The sequence below is a fragment of the Cryptomeria japonica genome, chromosome 6 (genome assembly GCF_030272615.1).
Source record: "Cryptomeria japonica chromosome 6, Sugi_1.0, whole genome shotgun sequence".
NCBI lineage: Eukaryota > Viridiplantae > Streptophyta > Pinopsida > Cupressales > Cupressaceae > Cryptomeria > Cryptomeria japonica.
In genome coordinates, this window is record NC_081410.1 from 673013192 (window position 1) to 673035214 (window position 22023).

A 22023-nucleotide genomic window follows, 5' to 3' on the forward strand; every position below is an offset into this window, starting at 1 on the left:
CTGTAAAATGAGGTATGAAGCAATGATGGACTGTGTAAGACCTTAGAACAGGCTGAATGCTAGATGAACCTGAAGAGATAACCTAGGAAGCTCAAGTGTGCCGAAACTGATTTCTTTGTTTGCTTGACTGTTAAACTTTTTTCAAATCTTGACACAGACGCCTCTGTATACTTCACAGACGCGGTTTTAAGACACAGACGCTATTCTGTTTGACACAAACGTGATTCTGAGATTTCCTGTTGATGTTTGCTAAGACTGACAGATTTTTGCAATTGTGGACACAGACGCGCCTGTATACTTCACAGACGCTATTTCCAGACACAGACGTGTCTCTGTTCGACACAGACGCTGATAAAAACACAGACGCTATTCTGTACTTCACAGACGCGTTTGTCAGACACAGACGCGGTTTTAACAGACACAGACGCGTTTCTGTAACCTTAGTGCAATCTTTCCTATCTGTGAATTTGTTTTGCTGTGACCAAATCTGATTTTTCGACTGTTTTTCGTGATAAGAGGACACAGTGTTGATGACCCAATGTTTGCAGACTGTTTAGACTCCAAAAAGTGTGTTGTTTGATGTAAAAAGTTTTTGCATACACTTGAAGACACAAAAGACACAATGTTTTGCTGTTTTGTCTTGATTGTTTGAGTGTTTATCATAAGTCAAGCACAATTCTTATGGCTGGCCAGGACAATAATTGTTGATCCCACATGGGGTTTTACCCCCGAGGCTACGCTATTCAGAGCGGATACTTAGATGCTTGACCTCACTGGCTCCACCCTCGGCACTCACTTCTCGGGTCAGCCAAGCATCAGTCCCCATGAAAACTCCCCATGGCGAACTTTGTATCTCTACTAAGAACCGTATGTGTGTGGGCCGCTACCAGAGGTCCGACCTCCTGCCTCAACAACTAGAAGGATTTGGGCATCTAAAACAATGAGGTACTAGTAAGGGCATCCGCTCGTGTGGCCATACATGCGGCACTTTCAGCTCTGTAAATACAGAAGGCTCCCAGCCGGTAGGGGTTACGCCCTACAAATGATCAAATAAATTTGATCAAACGGGTTTATGGGGAGACATAGTGTCGGTATGAACTAATCAGCACACGTTATTCATAGTTTTCACCATGAATATATTTGATTATAGTGGCTTGGAAGAAGATGGCTTTTCTTTTGCTACCACTTGGGTCGTTCTCTTCTCACTAGTAGTCCTAATGACCACACGGGAAGACAGGCCCTCTAAAGAATAAACAAAAAGAGCCTATTGCTCAAGACACAAAAGACAATGGTTCAATTTTAGTGCACCAATTGAAGTGTTTGCTAAGCTATGAAGACAAGGCACACAAATAAAATTACAAAAACCCTAGCTAAGGCCCTGCAACAAAATTGTTAGTAGTTTGGGTTGTTTCAAATGATAACCCCTTCCTGCAAGCACACAAGTTAGGTAAATTTTAAGAAAACCCAAAAAGACTTTGTGAAAAGGGGCCTTCAACAAAAACGTATTTGTCTCCAAAGCAAGCTGCACAAACCAGGTTAGCTAGATCTGCAAAGGTTAGCCAAAAATAAGCCAGATCTGAAACCCTAAGTACAAAATCCGAAAACCCGAATCGAAAAACTTGAAAAAAAAAAATTTTGCAAAACAGAATGCACAGACGCTGTTATACCAGACACAGACGCGTCTGTCCGACACAGACGCGGCTCTGTGATTCGCAGACGCGATTTCAGAACACATACGCCTTTTTATTCTGCAGACGCGATCAGAGGGTTCACAGACGCGATTCGGGATCACAGACGCGACTTTCGGAAACCTGCAAAAATAGAAAATGACAGAAACACAGACGCGATAAAAGATGTCACAGACGCCTCTGAAATACAAAAACGCGATCCGAACATTCGCAGATGCGAAAAAAACCTAAAATGTCGTCGAAATCGTCCGATCTGCAACTTCAAAAATGCAAAATCTGCAACAAAATGTTAAATGCAAAGGGACAAGAGTCCCACCGGGCGTGCCAAAATGTATATGGTGAAAATGGATAGCAATAAACAACAATATTGAAAGACTAAAATGGATTCAACCACCAAACCCTAGCCTAACAATGAACAAAGATCCACCATAACATATGAAGATAACCTAAGACAATGCAAAATAACTCAAAAATCACAAAGATTATACCATCACATGTCCACTAGGGTTTTGATCTCCATTCTTCCTATCTCCATTGATCTTGTTTGATATGCTTGCTCTCAGATTTTTGTATGCACAAGAGCTCAACAAAGAACGGAATGTGGTTGCAAGTAGGATCATAGTGTAGCCAAGTCCTCCAAAATTAGTCATTAGGGTTTGTCAATGAAGAAAGCATCTCCTTAAATAGAAGACACAATAAGAAATGGAGGGTTAAGATTGAGAGGTGTAAAAAGAGAGGTCGGCTAGGATTAGAGGGTAGGTATAAGAAATACCAAAATAATGAAAGAGGTAGGTAGTGTATGAATTAAGAGATGAATGACATGTGTCATGTGTAGAAAAGGTTAATGAATTAATTAAATAAATAAAGATTTATTTAATTAATAGAAGAAGTAGGGCAATTAAATAAATAAAATATTTATTTAATTTAGGAAAGGGATAATTTAAATAAATAAATGTATTTATTTAAATGAGAAATAAGGCTAGAAGAGGATAAATGAATTAATTAAATAAATAAAGATTTATTTAATTAATAGAAGAATTAGGCTTAGATAATTAAATAAATAAAATATTTATTTAATTAGACATGACAATTTTGTGTGTCTACAGATGGCAAAGCATTGTAATGGAGTACGCCGAACACAACCGCTTGACCACCACTCCTGAGAACGCCAGGCAGTAGCATCTCTTGGGTGGAAGCCTTCCGCACATCTGCAAGGCTGACTGATTTCTTGGGTGGAACACACTCCATAAGTGCCGCACATACCATACACGCCGCATCTTAATTGGGGTTGATACCAATTCACGTTCCAGCCATTATTAATCCAATGGTAGACTGATAACTCGCCTTTCCAGTTGACTCTGACCATCATCATACCAGCCTGGGGTGCAACCTTAAAACTGTAATACATTCTTGTGGAAGAGAACACTTTGAATTCCACCTTCACAATGGAAGAAGCTGGAGACCCTGGCAAAGTGGCGAAGTAGCTACCATTCCATTCTCCCGTGCTGTAATATGAAACACCATTTTTATACTGCAATAAAACGTCAGTTTTTCCTGGGGATGGATTTATTTGGGCAAAGAAGGGCCCGGGTGCTGGATCCATGGAACTCTTCCAAGAGTTTACTTTCAAGCCCTTCCAAAACTTCACGGTAGGCAAAACTGTATCCGTGGGATTCGCAAAGCTCTCCCACACAATCTCAGAAATGTTTTGGGCACCTCAAAGAACAAAATTACCATTGTCCAGTATGGAAGCCCTGGACGCCTTTGTTTGCTGAGTTTTATTACTCGACCACATGACTTTTCCTTGCAAATCAGAGACAGTGAGATAACCAGTTGAAGAGAGCGTAAAAACGCCGGGCATGTCTGTGATGGGAGTTTCTCTGTTAGCCACCCAAACGATGGTCTTGTCTGGGATCTGAGCATACCAGATGCCAACATACCAGTTGTTGGTTCCATTTGGATTAAAAAATCCCAATGCAAACGTACCATTCTTTGAAGTTATGGTCTGCTTTCCCCTCAGAGAAGCCCCCAAAGACAGGGAGTCTCCACCATCAACAAATAAATTGCAACTGCCCTGGAGAATAAGCACAGCAAGAGCTAAAATGAAACGTTTCAAACAGTGATCTTTGAGGAACCAGACCATTTTCTTTCGGCACTTGTTTGTCTTACAATTCCGAGAATTTGAAGAAATCTATTGCCGATATTTGTAATCCTTGGTGGTTTAATTTTTCTTAGGTACTGGAAAGATCAGTAGACTTCAAATAGCACACCCAACTTCTATTGACTTGAAAAATAGCCCATTTTCAACAGATTATTCTCGAAACATCGTATCCGAATGTGACACTACCTTCAAGAATGCACACTTGTTTAAGGGAAAACATTCTCCCCAATAATTTTTTATGTCATGTATTCTCAAAATCCCGAAGGAAAATAGGTTTTCCCTAGGGGTTTAATTAAACAAAGTACAAACCAACTTAGAATAATGAATGCTTGGTGAGATAGAATCGTAGAAAATGTTTTCTTTCACTTTCGAAAGTGTCTGATGTTCAAGATTCATATCAAAATATTAGTAGTTAATATGTTGAGTAATCATGTTTACACATGTTCAAAATATTCATCCACGCACTAGACACATTGAGCGTCTCATAACAACATTCTAGAATGTGATGTGAAAGCAAGCTATGATCATACAAAGTCAATAAATATTAACATAGAAGACACAAGTAGATGATTTCACTAATCATGTGGCAATGCCACTAAGACAACTGGACAAAAGCACATGCCCATAGGGCCAAATGCACAACAAGAAAGACATAGGTACCTACACTAAAGGGTTGCATATGAGAAGGTGAAATTCTCTCAAAATCTCTAAAGGACAACTTGAACTAAGATGCTAGAAACACAAAGTAGACTTATAGGAACAATTCTCCTCTAGGAAACTTCTTTAAAAAAGTATAGGAAATACTCACTAGCCAAAATATGTGATTACCAAAAATTTTAGTTAAATTTTCCTCTAGGAATAATATAACTAAAGTTGTATTATTTAGGATATCTATAATATGAAAATTCCCACATCTATCCAAATACAATAGTAGATTGATAATATCTCAGTGAGGTAGAAAGAGTGTCACAAGAATCACAACTAAGGGTCTATGTCACAAATGCTACTACTAACATACATTTGATGAGGGTTAACAAGGTTATTATGGTTTATCTTAAATGGAATGACACATTAGGTTGCTTCTCCACACCAAAAATCTATCCCATTGAAACATAATATCAAGAGCCATTAGCATATGCCAAAATAAGGTACTAATAATAGTATGTGGTATTAGTCTAAGTAATAGGTTACCACATCAAGGATACACCGCTAGTACTTTCTTACATATCAAACCAAAGAAAACATATTGAGTAATATATGTAATAATTTAATAATAAATAGGCATGCATCTTAAAATGTGGCTTATTTACCCATAATCTAATACATTACTTCATTGTTGATACCATCTTGAGGATAATGGTAAGGCATCGTAGAAATTATGGTCATTCACCTTCATCTATCCTATAGATGAATTTTACATCATAAATTTGTACATGGTCTAATTAGGGAAAATTACGTTTGATAAGTATAGGTAGGAGAAGAAATTATCATTCTTGATACTTAGTAGAAGGTTCTCAACAATTTGGAAGGTATTAAATAGTTAGATTATCAATAGAAGGCCATCATTTATTATCAATTCAATATTTACACATTTGATTAAAATGGGGGCTTCCAAAGTGATGTGTATATCATCAATTAATTATAGATGAGAGGTCACCGCCAGTATTAATTAAGTCAGAACAAAAAACATTGAGTTAGGGGTAAAAAGCTATATTTTTCAGGACAAGTTAGTATCACTTTCAATGAGATCTTTATGCAGTTACATAATACACATTCTATCTTCTTTGTTTTAATAATTTGGTTCCAATTTTTTCTTGTTGCAGTGTCTAGCGAGTCATGGATAATATTTGATTAGAAGAGGGATGGTCTTTTGTAATGTTTATCGCTTCTATGGATGAGCTCTTAGATTTTGTTCAATCTACAATGAGAGTTCATTGACATATTGGGTTTTATTGATAGGAGATGGTTATCATGATTCCTAGAGAGCTTGGTTACACTTTTCAATGGGATTTTTTGCAGTGATGTCAATTTATCATTTGATGATCGATGATTATCTTCATGTATTTGGAGATAATTATTTTTATTAAATTTTATGTTTATAATTTTTTTTTTTAGTTAAAAATTATTTGAATACATTTTTTTATTAAGTAAAAACTAAAATTTAGTTGTTGATATACTGTTAACATTGAAGTTACATGGAGCATCACTCTTTATATAATGAATTTTATCTTTTTTTCTTCAATTCTTTTGTGTGTATTGACAACTTGAAACTTTAGTGCATGGATATATTTTTCACCATTTTTGTAAATTTATGTTTTTAAATAAATTAAAAAGTTTTCATTTACTAAAATATAACTCTTTCCATTTGGAATTACAATTTATCTTAATTATTTATCTAAAATAAATAAATAGTTATATCATCTTGACATAGATTCTTTTCTCTACCGCATCATATTGTTTTCAAAATTTTAAAATAACTTTTAGTATTTTTCCTTGAAAATGTAAACAACCTTATATTTTAGTGCTCATGACCTAATTTCAAAAAAATAGAATATACAATTAAAATATTAAAAGATATATAGTTTAGAAAAATTCACATATAGATCTATTAAAGGGTATTTTTAAAAATATTATTTATATGAGTAGGAGTTGTTGAAACAATGAATTTTTAAAATAATTTTATTTTTTTGGTGGTTAACTCCAAAGTGGTATAAAATATGGATTTAGGAGACATTTTCAATTGGAAAAGTCGTGGCCCATATCCAAGTTAGCTAGAATGAATCTAGCTAGACCATATGTTTGACCAAAATAAAATTTTAGCTAGAAGTATTTAAATTCAGTTATGTTGATAATTTATCTTTAAGTGTGACATAGCTTTGTAATTTTACCCAAGGGTGAGAGAGTGGATGTTGCATGAGATACAAGAAGCTAGATAGTGTCAATTAAAAAAAAATAGGAAATCATTTTTTAATTCATTGTACCTTATGCAACATCCTCTCTCACCCCTTTTTGTTTTCTTTTTAGTTAGTTAGGGTTTACAACTAGCCTATTTTTTAATCTCCCTAATCCCTCTAGAATCTTGAAAATGAATCATAGAGTGTGATCCAAAATGTTTATGCTTAAAATCTTTTTAAAAAAATAAAAAATAACACACCATTTAGTCTTATAGATGGTAAAAATATAATTGCAATAATGGTAAATCTTGTGGAATTCTATTTGACTATTGAGATGAACTCATGAATTTCTATTACTCTCATAAAACACACAAGTTGGGATCACAAAAAATAAATATATTTAATTTTGGATAATTAGAAGAACTCATAATAGAAATAATCTAATTAGTAAGATCAACTACCTTTCACATAAGAGATAAAATAGAAATAATTGTTATATTACTAGAAAGTAATGAATACAAAATATTAGAGCGATTAAAGAAATAGTAAGATGACCTTCCTATATAGAAAATGATCGAAACATAAATAAAATCCTAAGACAAATCAAGATCATGAAAAGTGTATTAATCCTATGATATGAGATGCAAATAGTAAATGACCTAAGTAATCTTAAGTAATAAGGTGTCAATAGTTCCTAAGGTGAAACTAGTTACGTAATATGCCTTATTTAAACTATCATTTAATCATAGTTTCCTCAACACTATATGGAAATTTGTAAGAACCAAGTTGAAATGTGTGAAAGATGTAAGATAAATCATTCAATTATCACCTATCTTGACCTATCAATCTAGTGCAGGAGCACCTAGATTTCTTGATGAATTTTCACAATTTCGGAGTGAACGATCCTTATTGGGTCAATGAGTGAATAAAGGACTATTGAAAGGTCCAAAAGTGTTTTTTAAGGTTATTTGTAGTTTGATTGTCTCTAGTGTTAACTTATTTTCCCAGTTTTGGCCAATGTGCCTTTGTAAGCCTAAAATGGCATCATATAGAAAAATTGTGTAAAACTCCTTGTAAGGACTCATAAGGCTTTTGGAAATGTTGGTTTGATGTTAGGAAACCATCATAGGGGGTTAAGAGTGTGTATATATGCACGAGTTACAAAAATGCATCATGGAGCAAAAGTTATTATGTTTGCTTGACAAAATTTTGCAACAATGTGAGCAATTTTTGAAAAATGCTCAAATTGATGGTTAGAAGCCCAAGGGGTGGTTGTTTGTGAGTGAGTATTAATATATAATGCCTTTCAAATAATTGTAAGTGGGTTGGAAGATCAAAATAATCAAATTCCTCAATAAGCAAGTTCAAGCATTTTCTTGTTTTCACAAAATTTGGCAAATTACTTATTGCAGTCCATACTGGATGGAAGATTCTATATTGTACCTTCATGGGTGCTTAGTCAATACTGGTGTTGTTCTTATAAACTACTTGTGACATTTCTTTGTGCATATTTAACTGGTGTTTTGAAATTCTTTCTTATTTTACCACTCTCAGCCTGAGCAAGGGGTTTAAGCCCAAAAGAATGGCTCCAAATTGAATTTCCTATGTGGTTCCTCTATGCCCTTAGGGATTCGAGTGATGGAGTCTATAAATAGTGTAAATATTTTATTTTGTGTCCTGGAAGTTTCTTGGAATCATTTGTCCATCATGCTCTAGGTGACCTCTGCCATAGCTCGACTAGGAGCATGACTACTACTGTCAATTTTTCTTGCAGGGGTGATCTAATATGATAGTGCCAAGTGTTTGGCATTGAATTTGAGTGTTATAAAGTGCTCCAAAATGAGTAGGGAGATCTGACAAGGTGTGAAGAATAGTAAACCCCATTGGAGAAAGCTATTAAGCCTAAAACCCTTCTAAAGAGCCAATTTGGGGGTCGTACTGTACGGATATATCAGGCCACCTCATCCCTTAAATATTGCAAAGTGTTCAAATGGGTATCTGAATCATCAAAGCTTTTAGAGGGTCATTTGGAAGATTTTATCATAAAAGAAGAAAAACTGTGAAGGTAGGGCTAAAAGGGGCTCAAAGGGCTACTAGGCCTTGAAAATAGGAACCTATGAAAGCGATAGAGAAATGAAGGGAAAAAATATTCAAAACCACATGGTAGGAGTTGTTAAACCATCTTAGACTCCTCCTAGTCCCCTGTAAGTGAAGGATAAAGAATTTGACATGTTGATGGTTGGATTTACTCCTATGAGTCCTAACCTTGATTGAGTAACTAGAGAAAACACACTAATAAAGAGTTCTCCAAAGGAGTTTGGGAGATTGATATTGGTTCAAACAAGGAGAGAAGGGCATAGGAAAAACAAGGAAGCCCATAATGAGACCTACTTCTAGAATGTATAAGTCAAATTGTACTACTTTGTGAGAGACTCCTTATCAAAGTGGGGGTTTGCACTTGTTGTGAAACCAAAAGAAGAAAAGAAGGATAAAAAATCTTGTATCCCTGATGAAGTACAAAAAATACTCAATTAGTTCAAGGAGATCATAAGTGATGGAACACCTCCTACTTTTCCCCCTCAACGAGCCATAAGTCATCAAATTGACTTCATACCCAGAGCCTCATTGCCTAATAAAGCAACCAACAAAATGACACCAGAGCAGATCAAAGAAGTGGCTAAGAAAATCCAAGAAATTTTGGATAATGTTCTGATAAGAAAGAGCATCATCCCATGTGTAGTTCCTACCATTTTGGCACCAAAGAAGGGAGGTACTTGGAGGCTTTGTACTGACTCAATAGCCATCAACTGGATTACAATCAGGTATAGGTTTCCTATTCCAAGAATTGAAGATTTGATTTGATGGATTGTTTAGGGGGTGCTAAGTATTTCACCAAGATATACCTCAAGAGTGGCTACCACCAAATCAGAATCAAGGAGGGAGATGAGTGGAAGACAACATTCAAAACCATAGAAGGTCTTTATGAATGGCTTGTTATGCCATTTGGACTCACAAATGCCCCTAGCACATTCATGAGACTCATGAATGAAGTGCTCAAGGATTAAATTGGTAAATTTGTTGTTGTTTATCTAGATGACATCTTGATTTTTAGTAAGTTTAAAGAAGAACATCTTATGCATATAGAGATTGTATTGAAGAAATTATGTGATGCGCAACTAACTATCAATTTGGAGAAATGTGAGTTCATGAAATAGGAGTTGGTATATCTTGGATTTGTAATCTCAGGTGGTGATTTGAAGATGGATACCTCAAAGGTGGAAGCAATAATCAGTTGGTCTACACCTAGAACAACAATTGAAGTGAGGAGTTTTCATGGTTTGGCACAGTTTTACAGGAATTTCATTGGAGGGTTCAACGAGATATGTGCACCTATGCTTGATACACTCAAAGGAGGTGTAAAAACTAAGTTTAAATGGACAAAAGAGGAAAAAAAGGGATTTGAACTCTTGAAGAAAAAGGTGGCTACTCAACTTGTCCTTGCTCTCCCAAGATTTGACAAACTCTTCACCATAGAATGTGATGCAAGCAACATAACAGTTGGAGCAGTCCTAAGTCAAGACAATAGACCGGTTGCATTTTTCAGTGAAAAGCTCAATGAAGCCAAGAATAGGTATTTTTCCTATGATTTGGAGTTATATGCACTTGTTCAATCACTTAGAAAATGAAGGCATTACCTATTGCCTAAATAATTTGTGGTTTATACTGATAACCAAGCTCTTAGTTTCCTCAACTCCCAAGAAAAGTTGAATCATAGGCATATCAAATGGGTAGAGTAATTGCAATCTTATACTTTTACCATTAAGCACAAGGAAGGTTTAAGTAGAAGATTGCTAATAGTTCAAGAAGTACAGCTCAAGAGCATTGGAGTTGATAGTTTTGAAGGGCTACACCAAGATGATAAAGATTTTACAAACATCTACAAGGTTTGCCAAGAGTTTAAGAATCATTTTCATAGTGAATATGCAGATTTTACTTTGTGAGATGGTCTTTTATTTAAAGGAGGACAAACTTGTGTTCCAAGAGGGTCCATGAGAGAGAAATTGATGTAAGAAAAGAACAATGGTTGCTTAAGTGGTCATTTTGGGTTGAATAAAACCTTGGAACTTGTTCAAAGATTCTACTATTGGCCAAAGATGCAAAGGGATATTAGAAAGTGTAGACACTCAAAATTGTCATGTCTAATTAAATAAATATTTTATTTATTTAATTATCTAAGCCTAATTCTTCTATTAATTAAATAAATTTTTATTTATTTAATTAATTCATTTATCCTCTTCTAGCCTTATTTCTCATTTAAATAAATACATTTATTTATTTAAATTATCCCTTTCGTAAATTAAATAAATATTTTATATATTTAATTGTCCTATTTCTTCTATTAATTAAATAAATCTTTATTTATTTAATTAATTCATTAGCTTTTTCTACCTATGACACATGTCATTCATCTCTTAATTCATACACTACCTACCTCTTTCATTATTTTACTATTTTCTCTACCTACCCTCTAATCCTAGCCGACCTCCTTTTTACACCTCTCAATCTTATCCCTCCATTTCTTATTGTGTCTTCTATTTAAGGAGATGCTTTCTTCATTGTCTAACCCTAACTACTTGATCAATTGGCTACGCTACGATCCTACTTGCAACCACATTCCGTTCTTTGTTGAGCTCTTGTGCATACAAAAATTTGAGAGCAAATATATCAAGCAAAATCAATGGAGATAGGAAGAATGGAGATCAAAACCCTATTGGGCATGTGATGGTATAATCTTTGTGATTTTGAGTTATTTTGCATTGTCTTAGGTTATCTTCATATGTTATGGTGGATCTTTGTTCATTGTTAGGCTAGGGTTTTGTGGTTGGATTCATTTTAGCCTTTCAATATTGTTATTATTGTTATCCATTTTCACCATAAACATTTTGGCACGCCCGGTGGGACTCTTGTCCCTTTGCATTTAACAATTTTGTTGCAGATTTTACATTTTTGAAGTTGCAGATCGGACAATTTCGACGATATTGTAGGTTTTTTCTGCGTCTGCGAGTGTTCGGATCGCGTTTTTGTGTTTCAGAAGCGTCTGCGATAGAGGGAATCGCGTCTGTGTTTCTGTCAATTTTTATTTTTGCAGGTTTCCGAAAGGTGCGTCTGTGACTCCTAACCGCGTCTGCGATGTATCGGACCGCATCTGCGTCATTTAACAGCGTCTGTGATCTCTGAGCGCATCTGTGCATAACAGAACCACGTCTGTGTCATACAGACGCGTCTGTGTCTGGTATAGAGGCGTCTATGCTTTCTGTTTTGCAATTTCAATTTTTCTGAGATTCGGGTTTTCGGATTTTGTACTTAGGATTTCAGATCTGGTTTATTTTCGGCTAACCCTTGTAGATCTAGCTAACCTGGTTTGTGCAGCTTGCTTTGGAGGCAAAAAAACATTTTTGTTGAAGGCCCCTTTTCACAAAGTCTTTTGGGTTTTCTAAAAATTTACCTAACTTGTGTGCTTGCAGGAAGGGGTTATCATTTGAAACAACTCAAACTACTAACAATTTTGTTGCAGGGCCTTGGCTAGGGTTTTATAATTTTGTTGTGTGCCTTGTTTTTCATAGCTTAGCAAACACTTCAATTGGTGCACTAAAATTGAATCATTGTCTTTTGTGTCTTGAGCAATAGGCTCTTTTTGTTTAATCTTTAGAGGGCCTGTCTTCCCGTGTGGTCATTAGGACTACTAGTGAGAAGAGAACGACCCAAGTGGTAGCGAGGAAAACCCACCTCATCCGAACCACTATAATCAAATGTATTCATGGTGAAAACTATGAATAACATGTGCTGATTAGTTCATACCGACACTATGTCTCCCCATAAACCCGTTTGATCAAATTTATTTGATCATTTGTAGGGCGTAACCCCTACCGGCTGGGAGCCTTCTGTATTTACAGAGCTGAAAGTGCCGCATGTATGGCCACACGAGCGGATGCCCTTACTAGCACCTCTTTGTTTTAGATGCCCAAATCCTTCTAGTTGTTGAGGCAGGAGGTTGGACCTTTGGTAGCGGCCCACACACATACGGTTCTTAGTAGAGATACAAAGTTCACCATGGGGAGTTTTCATGGGGACTGATGCTTGGCTGACCCGAGAAGTGAGTGCTGAGGGTGGAGCCAGTGAGGTCAAGCATCTAAGTATCCGCTCTGAATAGCGTAGCCTCGGGGGTAAAACCCTATGTGGGATGAACAACTATTGTCTTGGCCAGCCCTAAGATTTGTGCTTGTCTTATGCTAAACACTCAAACATTCAAGACAAAACAGCAAAACATTGTGTCTTTTGTGTCTTCAAGTGTATGCAAAAACTTTTTACATCAAACAACACACTTTTCTTGGAGTCATTGTTAGTTTAAACAGTTTGCAAACATTGAGTCATCAACATTGTGTCCTCTTGTCACGAAAAATAGTCGAAACATCAGATTTGGTCACAACAAAACAACTTCACAGATAGGAAAAATTGCACTAAGGTTACAGAAACGCGTCTGTGTCTGTTCAAACCGCGTCTGCGTCAGATAAGCGCATCTGTGAAGTACAGAATAGCGTCTGTGTTTTTATCAGCGTCTGTGTCAAACAGAGAGGCGTCTGTGTCTGGGAATCACGTCTGTGAAGTATACAGAGGCGTCTGTGTTAGGATTTGAAAACTTTAACAATCAAGCAAACAAAAAAAATCAGTTTCGGCATACTTGAGCTTCTTAGGTTGTCTCTTCAGGTTTCATCTAGCATTCAGCCTGTTCTAAGGTTTCACACAGTCCATCATTGCTTCATACCTCATTTACATTCATACTTGTCTAAACTTGAGTCAAAAGGTCACTTGCTTGTCCTCATCATACTCTTTCAACACACTACATACAACTACACTTTGCTAAGTGGTCCCTCATCAAGGTTTCTTACCTTTGGGTCTCATTTGGTCTTGTAGACACCTAAAATTGTCATGTCTAATTAAATAAATATTTTATTTATTTAATTATCTAAGCCTAATTCGAAGAGAACGACTCAAGTGGTAGCGAGGAAAACCCACCTCATCCAAACCACTATAATCAAATGTATTCATGGTGAAAACTATGAATAACGTGTGCTGATTAGTTCATACCGACACTATGTCTCCCCATAAACCCGTTTGATCAAATTTATTTGATCATTTGTAGGGCGTAACCCCTACCGGCTGGGAGCCTTCTGTATTTACAGAGCTGAAAGTGCCGCATGTATGGCCACACGAGCAGATGCCCTTACTAGCACCTCTTTGTTTTAGATGCCCAAATCCTTTTAGTTGTTGAGGCAGGAGGTTGGACCTCTGGTAGCGGCCCACACACATATGGTTCTTAGTAGAGATACAAAGTTCGCCATGGGGAGTCAATTATCTAAGCCTAATTCTTCTATTAATTAAATAAATTTTTATTTATTTAATTAATTCATTTATCCTCTTCTAGCCTTATTTCTCATTTAAATAAATACATTTATTTATTTAAATTATCCTTTTCCTAAATTAAATAAATATTTTATTTATTTAATTGTCCTACTTCTTCTATTAATTAAATAAATCTTTATTTATTTAATTAATTCATTAGCTTTTTCTACCCATGACACATGTCATTCATCTCTTAATTCATACACTACCTACCTCTTTCATTATTTTAATTAATTCATTTATCCTCTTCTAGCCTTATTTCTCATTTAAATAAATACATTTATTTATTTAAATTATCCTTTTCCTAAATTAAATAAATATTTTATTTATTTAATTGTCCTACTTCTTCTATTAATTAAATAAATCTTTATTTATTTAATTAATTCATTAGCTTTTTCTACCCATGACACATGTCATTCATCTCTTAATTCATACACTACCTACCTCTTTCATTATTTTATTATTTCTTATACCTACCCTCTAATCCTAGCCGACCTCCTTTTACACCTTTCAATCTTAACCCTCCATTTCATATTGTGTCTTCTATTTAAGGAGATGCTTTCTTCATTGTCAAACCCTAATCATTCACCCTAATGACACATGCTAATGATCTTTTATGCAATTGACTACACTACGATCCTACTTGCAACCACATTCCATTCTTTGTTGAGCTCGTGTGCATATAAAAATCTGAGAGCAAATATATCAAGCAAGATCAATGGAGATAGGAAGAATGGAGATCAAAACCCTATTGGACATGTGATGGTATAATCTTTGTGATTTTGAGTTATTTTGCATTGTCTTAGGTTATCTTCATATGTTATGGTGGATCTTTGTTGATTGTTAGGCTAGGGTTTTGTGGTTGGATTCATTTAGCCTTTCAATATTGTTATTATTGTTATCCATTTTCACCATATGCATTTTGGCACACCCGGTGGGACTCTTGTCCCTTTGCATTTAACAATTTTGTTGCAGATTTCGCATTTTTGAAGTTGCAGATCGGACAATTTTCGACGACATTTTAGGTTTTTTCGCGTCTGCGAGCGTTCGGATCGCGTTTTTGTGTTTCAGAAGCGTCTGCAATATCTTGAATCGCGTCTGTGAATTCAGAAATGTATTTTATTTATTTTTGCAAGTTTCTGTAACTGCGTCTGTGAATTAAAACCGCGTCTGTGATTGATCTTATCGTGTCTATGTTTGGGAATAGCATCTGCGGTGTCCAAGTGCGTCTGTGCATAACAGAACCGCGTCTGTGTCATACAGACACGTCTGTGTCTGGTATAGAGGCGTCTGTGCTTTCTGTTTTGCAATTTCAATTTTTCTGAGATTCGGGTTTTCGGATTTTATACTTAGGATTCCAGATCTGGTTTATTTTCGGCTAACCCTTGCAGATCTAGCTAACCTAGTTTGTGCAGCTTGCTTTGGAGGCAAAAAAACATTTTTGTTGAAGGCCCCTTTTCACAAAGTCTTTTGGGTTTTCTGAAAATTTACCTAACTTGTGTGTTTGCAGGAAGGGGTGATCATTTGAAACAACCCAAACTACTAACAATTTTGTTGCAGGGCCTTAGCTAGGATTTTGTAGTTTTGTTGTGTGCCTTGTTTTCATAGATTAGCAAACACTTCCTTTGGTGCACTAAAATTGAATCATTGTCTTTTGTGTCTTGAGCAATAGGCTCTTTTTGTTTAATCTTTAGAGGGCCTGTCTTCCCGTGTGGTCATTAGGACTACTAGTGAGAAGAGAATGACCCAAGTGGTAGCGAGGAAAATCCACCTCATCCAAACCACTATAATCAAATGTATTCATGGTGAAAACTATGAATAATGTGTGCTGATTAGTTCATACTGACACTATGTCTCCCCATAAACCCGTTTGATCAAATTTATTTGATCATTTGTAGGGCGTAACCCCTACCGGCTGGGAGCCTTCTGTATTTACAGAGCTGAAAGTGCCGCATGTATGGCCACACGAGCGGATGCCCTTACTAGCACCTCTTTGTTTTAGATGCCCAAATCCTTCTAGTTGTTGAGGTAGGAGGTCGGACCTCTGGTAGCGGCCCACACACATACGGTTCTTAGTAGAGATACAAAGTTCGCCATGGGGAGTTTTCATGGGGACTGATGCTTGGCTGACCCGAGAAGTGAGTGCCGAGGGTGGAGCCAGTGAGGTCAAGCATCTAAGTATCCGCTTTGAATAGCATAGCCTCGGGGGTAAAACCCCATGTGGGATCAACAACTATTGTCTTAGCCAGCCATAAGAATTGTGCTTGACTTATTTTAAACATTCAAAACATTGTGTCTTTTGTGTTTTCAAGTGTATGCAAAATTTTTTTACATCAAACAACACACTTTTGGAGTCTAAACAGTTTGCACACATTGAGTCATCAACATTGTGTCCTCTTGTCATGAAAAACAGTCAAAAAATCAGATTTGGTCACAACAAAACAACTTCATAGATAGGAAAAATTGCACTAAGGTTACAGAAACGCGTCTGTGTCTGTTTAAACCGTGTCTGCATCAGATAAGTGCATCTATGAAGTACATAATAGCGTCTGTGTTTTTATCAGCGTTTGTGTCAAATAGAGAGGCGTCTGTGTCAGATAATCGCGTCTGTGAAGTATACAGAGGCGTCTGTGTCAGGATTTGAAAACTTTAACAGTCAAGCAAACAAAGAAAATCAGTTTCGGCATACTTGAGCTTCTTAGGTTGTCTCTTCAGGTTTCATCTAGCATTCAGCCTGTTCTAAGGTTTCACATAGTCCATCATTGCTTCACATCTCATTTTACATTCACAATTGTCTAAACTTGAGTCAAAAGGTCACTTGCTTGTCCTCATCATACTTTGTCAACACACTACATACAACTACACTTTGCTAAGTGGTCCCTCATCAAGGTTTCTTACCTTTGGGTCTCATTTGGTCTTACTTAGAGTCAAGGTCAGCTTACCTCATCAAGAGAAACTATCCTCTCTTTGGAAGTCACACCTACTCTACTACTTACATACTTGGTCTTACACTTTGGATATTGCAAGTACACCTCAAGATTCACTTACATTTCATACAACTCTTGGTCTTCCATACTTTTTCATTCTTCATCTAGTTTCTCACATCTTGGTCTAACACCTAGTTCATGGTTGAAACCCGCCTTCAAAAATCTAGGAGAATAGCTAAAGAAGCTCAAGAATCTGTAAATATGAGTTCTTATGAGTATGACAATGATCTATTCTACAATCCTGAGCACACTACATTACTAGACATGAATGTTTATAGACACAATCCAAATGTGGAAAGCGCAAACACTATAAACAACAATGCTACACACAATGACACAGTGGACAACTCTTCAATACTATCAGCAGACATACAAGAATCCATAATGGATCCTCAATTCAATAGATTGGTTGAAGAGATAATGAGGAGAGATCGTCAATACTTTTTAAACATGATGGCACAAAGTGGAGCTAAAATACCGAATGATTTTGACTTATCTCAACTTATGGAAAGTCGACCCTCACAACAAACTCAACCTAACATGGATCAAAGGAGACCAAATAGTGGAGGAAATAGAGGACCGAATAATATGATGCCTGAGTCACCATCAGCTTTGCTTCAAAAGCCAGCAATCCCACATACACAAGCTCAAACATATGATACTTACACTCAAGGACCATCATGGAGGCCTTATGCTCAATCACATGCTCAAGGTATGAATCAATCAAAACAAGTGGATACTCAAGGACATCCTCAAAATTTTGACACAAGGAGACCTCATGTCAAAATTGGGGGCAACACAATGGAAAATGAAAGGCCTATTGAATATGGTATATATGCACAAAATAGATATGGGGTCCCTCAACAAGAAGTTATGCCAAGTGCTCCATATATGTCGCAACAATATAGACCTCCATATGGACATGTCTACGATCAGTATCATCCATACATGCAACAAGCTCCTCCTCAAATGGGCATTTCAAACATGGGGTATGCTACAAGAAATCCATCTCCTCCCAAGAATAATTTGGAGCAACAAATTAGAGATCTACAAAAGAAAATGGAGGACATGAGTACACCATAACCTACATACACTATCAGAGATATATGTCCTTATCCCTTCGATAAGAGCATTCCAATGCCTCCATTTCCTCCACAGTTTGTAACGCCAAAATTTGACAAATATAGAGGGAGAGGAGACCCCAAGGCACACATAAGACAATTCTTCATAGCTTGCATTGAGGTAGCGGCAGAAGAAACATACTTAATGAGGTTGTTCCCACAGAGCTTAGGAGATCAAGCTATGGAATGGTTTTCTCAATTACCTCCTGGTATTAAGTCATGGGGCGACTTGGCAGAGGCATTCATTCAGCATTTCTCTTACAACATTGAAACAGATGTCTCAGTTACTACCTTGTGCAATACGAAACAAAAGGAAGGAGAATCTTTCACAACATTTTTACAGAGATGGAGAAATTTAGCTAGCAGATGCTCTTGCAAAATCCCATAGAAACAAATGGTAGAAATGTTCACACAAAATGTTAACAAGGCTATTGGATATGATCTCAGGAAAGCTTGTTTGTCTACATTCAAGGATGTCATTGAAAAGGGCCTAGCAACAGAAAAGGTCTTAATTGAACAAGGAGTTATCAAACTATTCAAAGAAAACAAAGAGGACTTCAAAGGAAAGGACAAACCAAAATTTTGGAATAAGAACAAGAACACAGTTAATGATGGTGTTGTTGATGCCAACACAGTGAGACCCAAGTTCGTCTTTTCTGGATCAAGTTCTACCAACAATCAGGTGAACACTCAAACAATTTCTAGACCACAAAGGAAGTACACTCCATTGGGGGAACCACTTGAATCAGTATTCAAAAAGCTTGTAGCAAACAAAGTAATTACAGTTCCAGATTTTCCTCCTTATGAACCAAAGGTAAAACCAAATTGGTCGAATGATGATGAGTATTGTGAGTTTCATAAGAGCAAGGGTCACAAGACAGGTAATTGCCATCGATTGAAAAACATTGTGCAAGATCTCATTGACAGAGGAGATATAGAGATTGAGGGACATTCATCTAATCAAGAGCATGAGATGTTTAAGGAACCATTCCCAAAACATGACAAAGGAAAAGGCAAAGTCACAGATGATCAAGCCAATTATACTAGAGCACCTTACAATTATGATTCTACTATCAATCACATCTCAATGGACAATCATATCTCTACCATTACTATCAAAAACAAAAATCCTGAGAATCCTTCTCAGAGACCCAAAATTGTCCTAAAAGGTGTGGGATCTTCGTCCGAATCTACCTCTGAATGTCATGTTACAACCCGTCGAGGTAAGATTACATTGCCAGGTGCCTCCACTAAGAATACCAATCTTTCATCAACCAAGCCTGAGTACGACCTTGTAGAACAACTAGGGAAGACACCTGCACTCATTTCTATTCTTGAGCTCTTACGTATATCTCCTGCACATAAAGCTATCCTTGACAAAATCTTGAGAGATACTGCCGTCCCTACTGATCTGAATGTGGACCAGTTTCAAGCCATGGTGGGATACCTATCCGTTCCACACTCCCTCACATTTACAGAAGCCGATGACGCCTCCATAAGTTAGCCACATAATGCACCTCTACATGTTGAAGCCTTCATACATAAACATAGAATAAAGTGAGTCCTGATAGATGGAGGAGCAGGTCTTAATATTTGTACCTTGAGTACCATAAGACAATTGAGATATTATGACAAGGCTATGAATGCTACAAACCAAATCACCATCAAGGCTTATGATGATGAAGAGCACTCGTCCAAGGGCACAGTCACCTTACCGCTAAGAATAGGGCCAGTCACAAAGGATGTGGTTTGTCAAGTCCTAGATCTTGATCTCACATACAACATATTGCTAGGACGTCCTTGGATTCATGAAATGAGGGCAGTCCCATCAACATACCATTAGTGCATTAAGTTTCCTCACAATGGAGTTGAAGTGACCGTCAATGGTGATCCAAATCCATTCATATATTGTAATAACTCAAGATCACATACTGAGACTATCATCCCCAGCAATTGTGAGGCTACTCCTTCTTCAGCATATATTGATCCTGAGTCATTAAGGCCCTCGACATCCAAACAAGGTGAACTTAGAGCCAAGTTTCAAGACAAAGGCATGGGAGAATACACTTTGAATCAAACAATGTTTTTACGACAAGTCATGACCTCTCCCAAGGAATATGGGAGGCCACATCCTAACAAGCAAATCTCCATCATGATGCTCAAATGGGATCCTACCATCTTTCAAAAATGGGGTGAACTAGAAGAAGAAAATTTATATAAAATGCTCTATAAGGACGTTGAAGAGGACACACATGATCAGATTATTATACCCTGTGAGAACTATGGCAAAGGCTTCAAAATTTTGCAAAGATTCGGGTATGATGGAAAAAGCCCTCTCGGACTATGCAAAGAAGGTGTCATGGAGCCCTTACAACCTGAGCTAACTACAAGAAGGGAATGCTCCAAGGGGCTTGGTTTTCTGAATCCCAGACTACATAATAAAAGAACAAAAGAGGTATGGCGAATCAAAGTTGCCGAAGTTCAACAAGAGGATTACTATTCCACAGACTCCAATGAGTGGGAATGGGGTTCAGACAAATCCTCCAGTGACTATGAGCTCACTGAAACATTCAGAGAGCCAGATGAACCCACAGAGGAGGAGGAATTTTACAAAAAGTTCAGAGTTGGTCAAGAACCAACCCATAAGGATCCCGCACAAGCTTCGTTTCAAGGTCCTAGGTCAAAATCACATAGGATGAGGACACCTATCCCAGAAGGCTCTACTAGTGATGACAATTTGGATTCGCTCACGATCGAAACTGATGAGGAGAGTGCCATCGATGACCTTGACGATTACCTTGACATACCTGAATATAACCACATCTTCATTATTAGTCCTGCAAACCCTGAAAGCACTAAAGACCTTCCCCTTGTTCACCCCCAACTCATTGACTGGGATCATGAAGGACCAGCACAATTTGATACATTTCAAAATGATGAAGCTATTATCGACTACCTTGGCATTCGAGATGATCTTCCCCCTGGAGACCACAAAACAGGATACGCCATAGAGCTCAACAACATAGCATACTTTGGTGAGGGTGTCGGGCCTTCTAGTCGCAAAAATGTGAAAATAAAAAATAAACAAGGGTCTTATGGCGAAAACCACACTGTGGCGCTATCTGACTCTAAAAAAATAAAAAGAAAGGACGTATCTGAGGGTGAAAACCTCTCTGAGGTGCCCGAAGATGGAAGGCTCAACATTCTCCCAGCATCATACGAGGAAAAATCATCCATGTTGGTAGAGGAGACTATAAAGACAAACATTGGTACAGCAGAGGTTCCACACAACATATTTTTGGCTCAATCATTGACAGAGGCTGAGAGAGAAAAATTCATAAGCTTCTTTAAGGGACGACAAATCAACTTCGCATGGTCTTACGTGGATATGCTTGGGCTAGATCTAGATTTGGTGATGCATCATTTAACAGTCAAACCGGGGGCAAAACCAGTAAAGCAGAAATTAAGGAAAATGCATCCACAAGTGGCATTGCTAGTCAAGGCAGAGCTAGAGAAATTACTGGATGTCGGATTCATACGCCCAATTGATTATCCCGAATGGATTTCCAATCTAGTACCTGTCAGTAAACCGGATCGCAGCATAAGGATATGTACAGACTTCAGAGATATCAATAAGGCTTGTCCAAAGGATGATTTCCCATTACCAAACATTGACTTGATCGTTGATCTCACAGCAGGTCATGAAATGCT

General features: G+C 37.1%; 1 protein-coding gene across 1 annotated transcript; it reads right to left on the reverse strand.

The window, feature by feature from the left end:
* Positions 1-2765: 2765 nt before the first annotated feature.
* LOC131876785 (G-type lectin S-receptor-like serine/threonine-protein kinase SD2-2) lies at positions 2766-3831 on the reverse strand. The gene is made up of 3 exons (XM_059222272.1): positions 3519-3831; positions 3063-3404; positions 2766-2965 (listed from the first exon to the last, which is right to left on the reverse strand). The coding sequence occupies exons 1-3, from the start codon at positions 3829-3831 to the stop codon at positions 2766-2768; spliced, it is 855 nt and encodes a 284-aa protein (XP_059078255.1).
* Positions 3832-22023: the final 18192 nt, after the last annotated feature.

What these genes read in the sequence shown, in the direction of transcription:
- LOC131876785 (XM_059222272.1), bottom strand. Translation starts at nt 3,831, where the DNA reads ATGGTCTGGTTCCTCAAAGATCACTGTTTGAAACGTTTCATTTTAGCT. An exon ending in TTTTACGCTCTCTTCAACTG is followed by an intron (nt 3,405 to 3,518) that starts GTTATCTCACTG and finishes TTGTTCTTTGAG; the next exon opens with GTGCCCAAAACATTTCTGAG. An exon ending in TAAGGTTGCACCCCAGGCTG is followed by an intron (nt 2,966 to 3,062) that starts GTATGATGATGG and finishes ACCCCAATTAAG; the next exon opens with ATGCGGCGTGTATGGTATGT.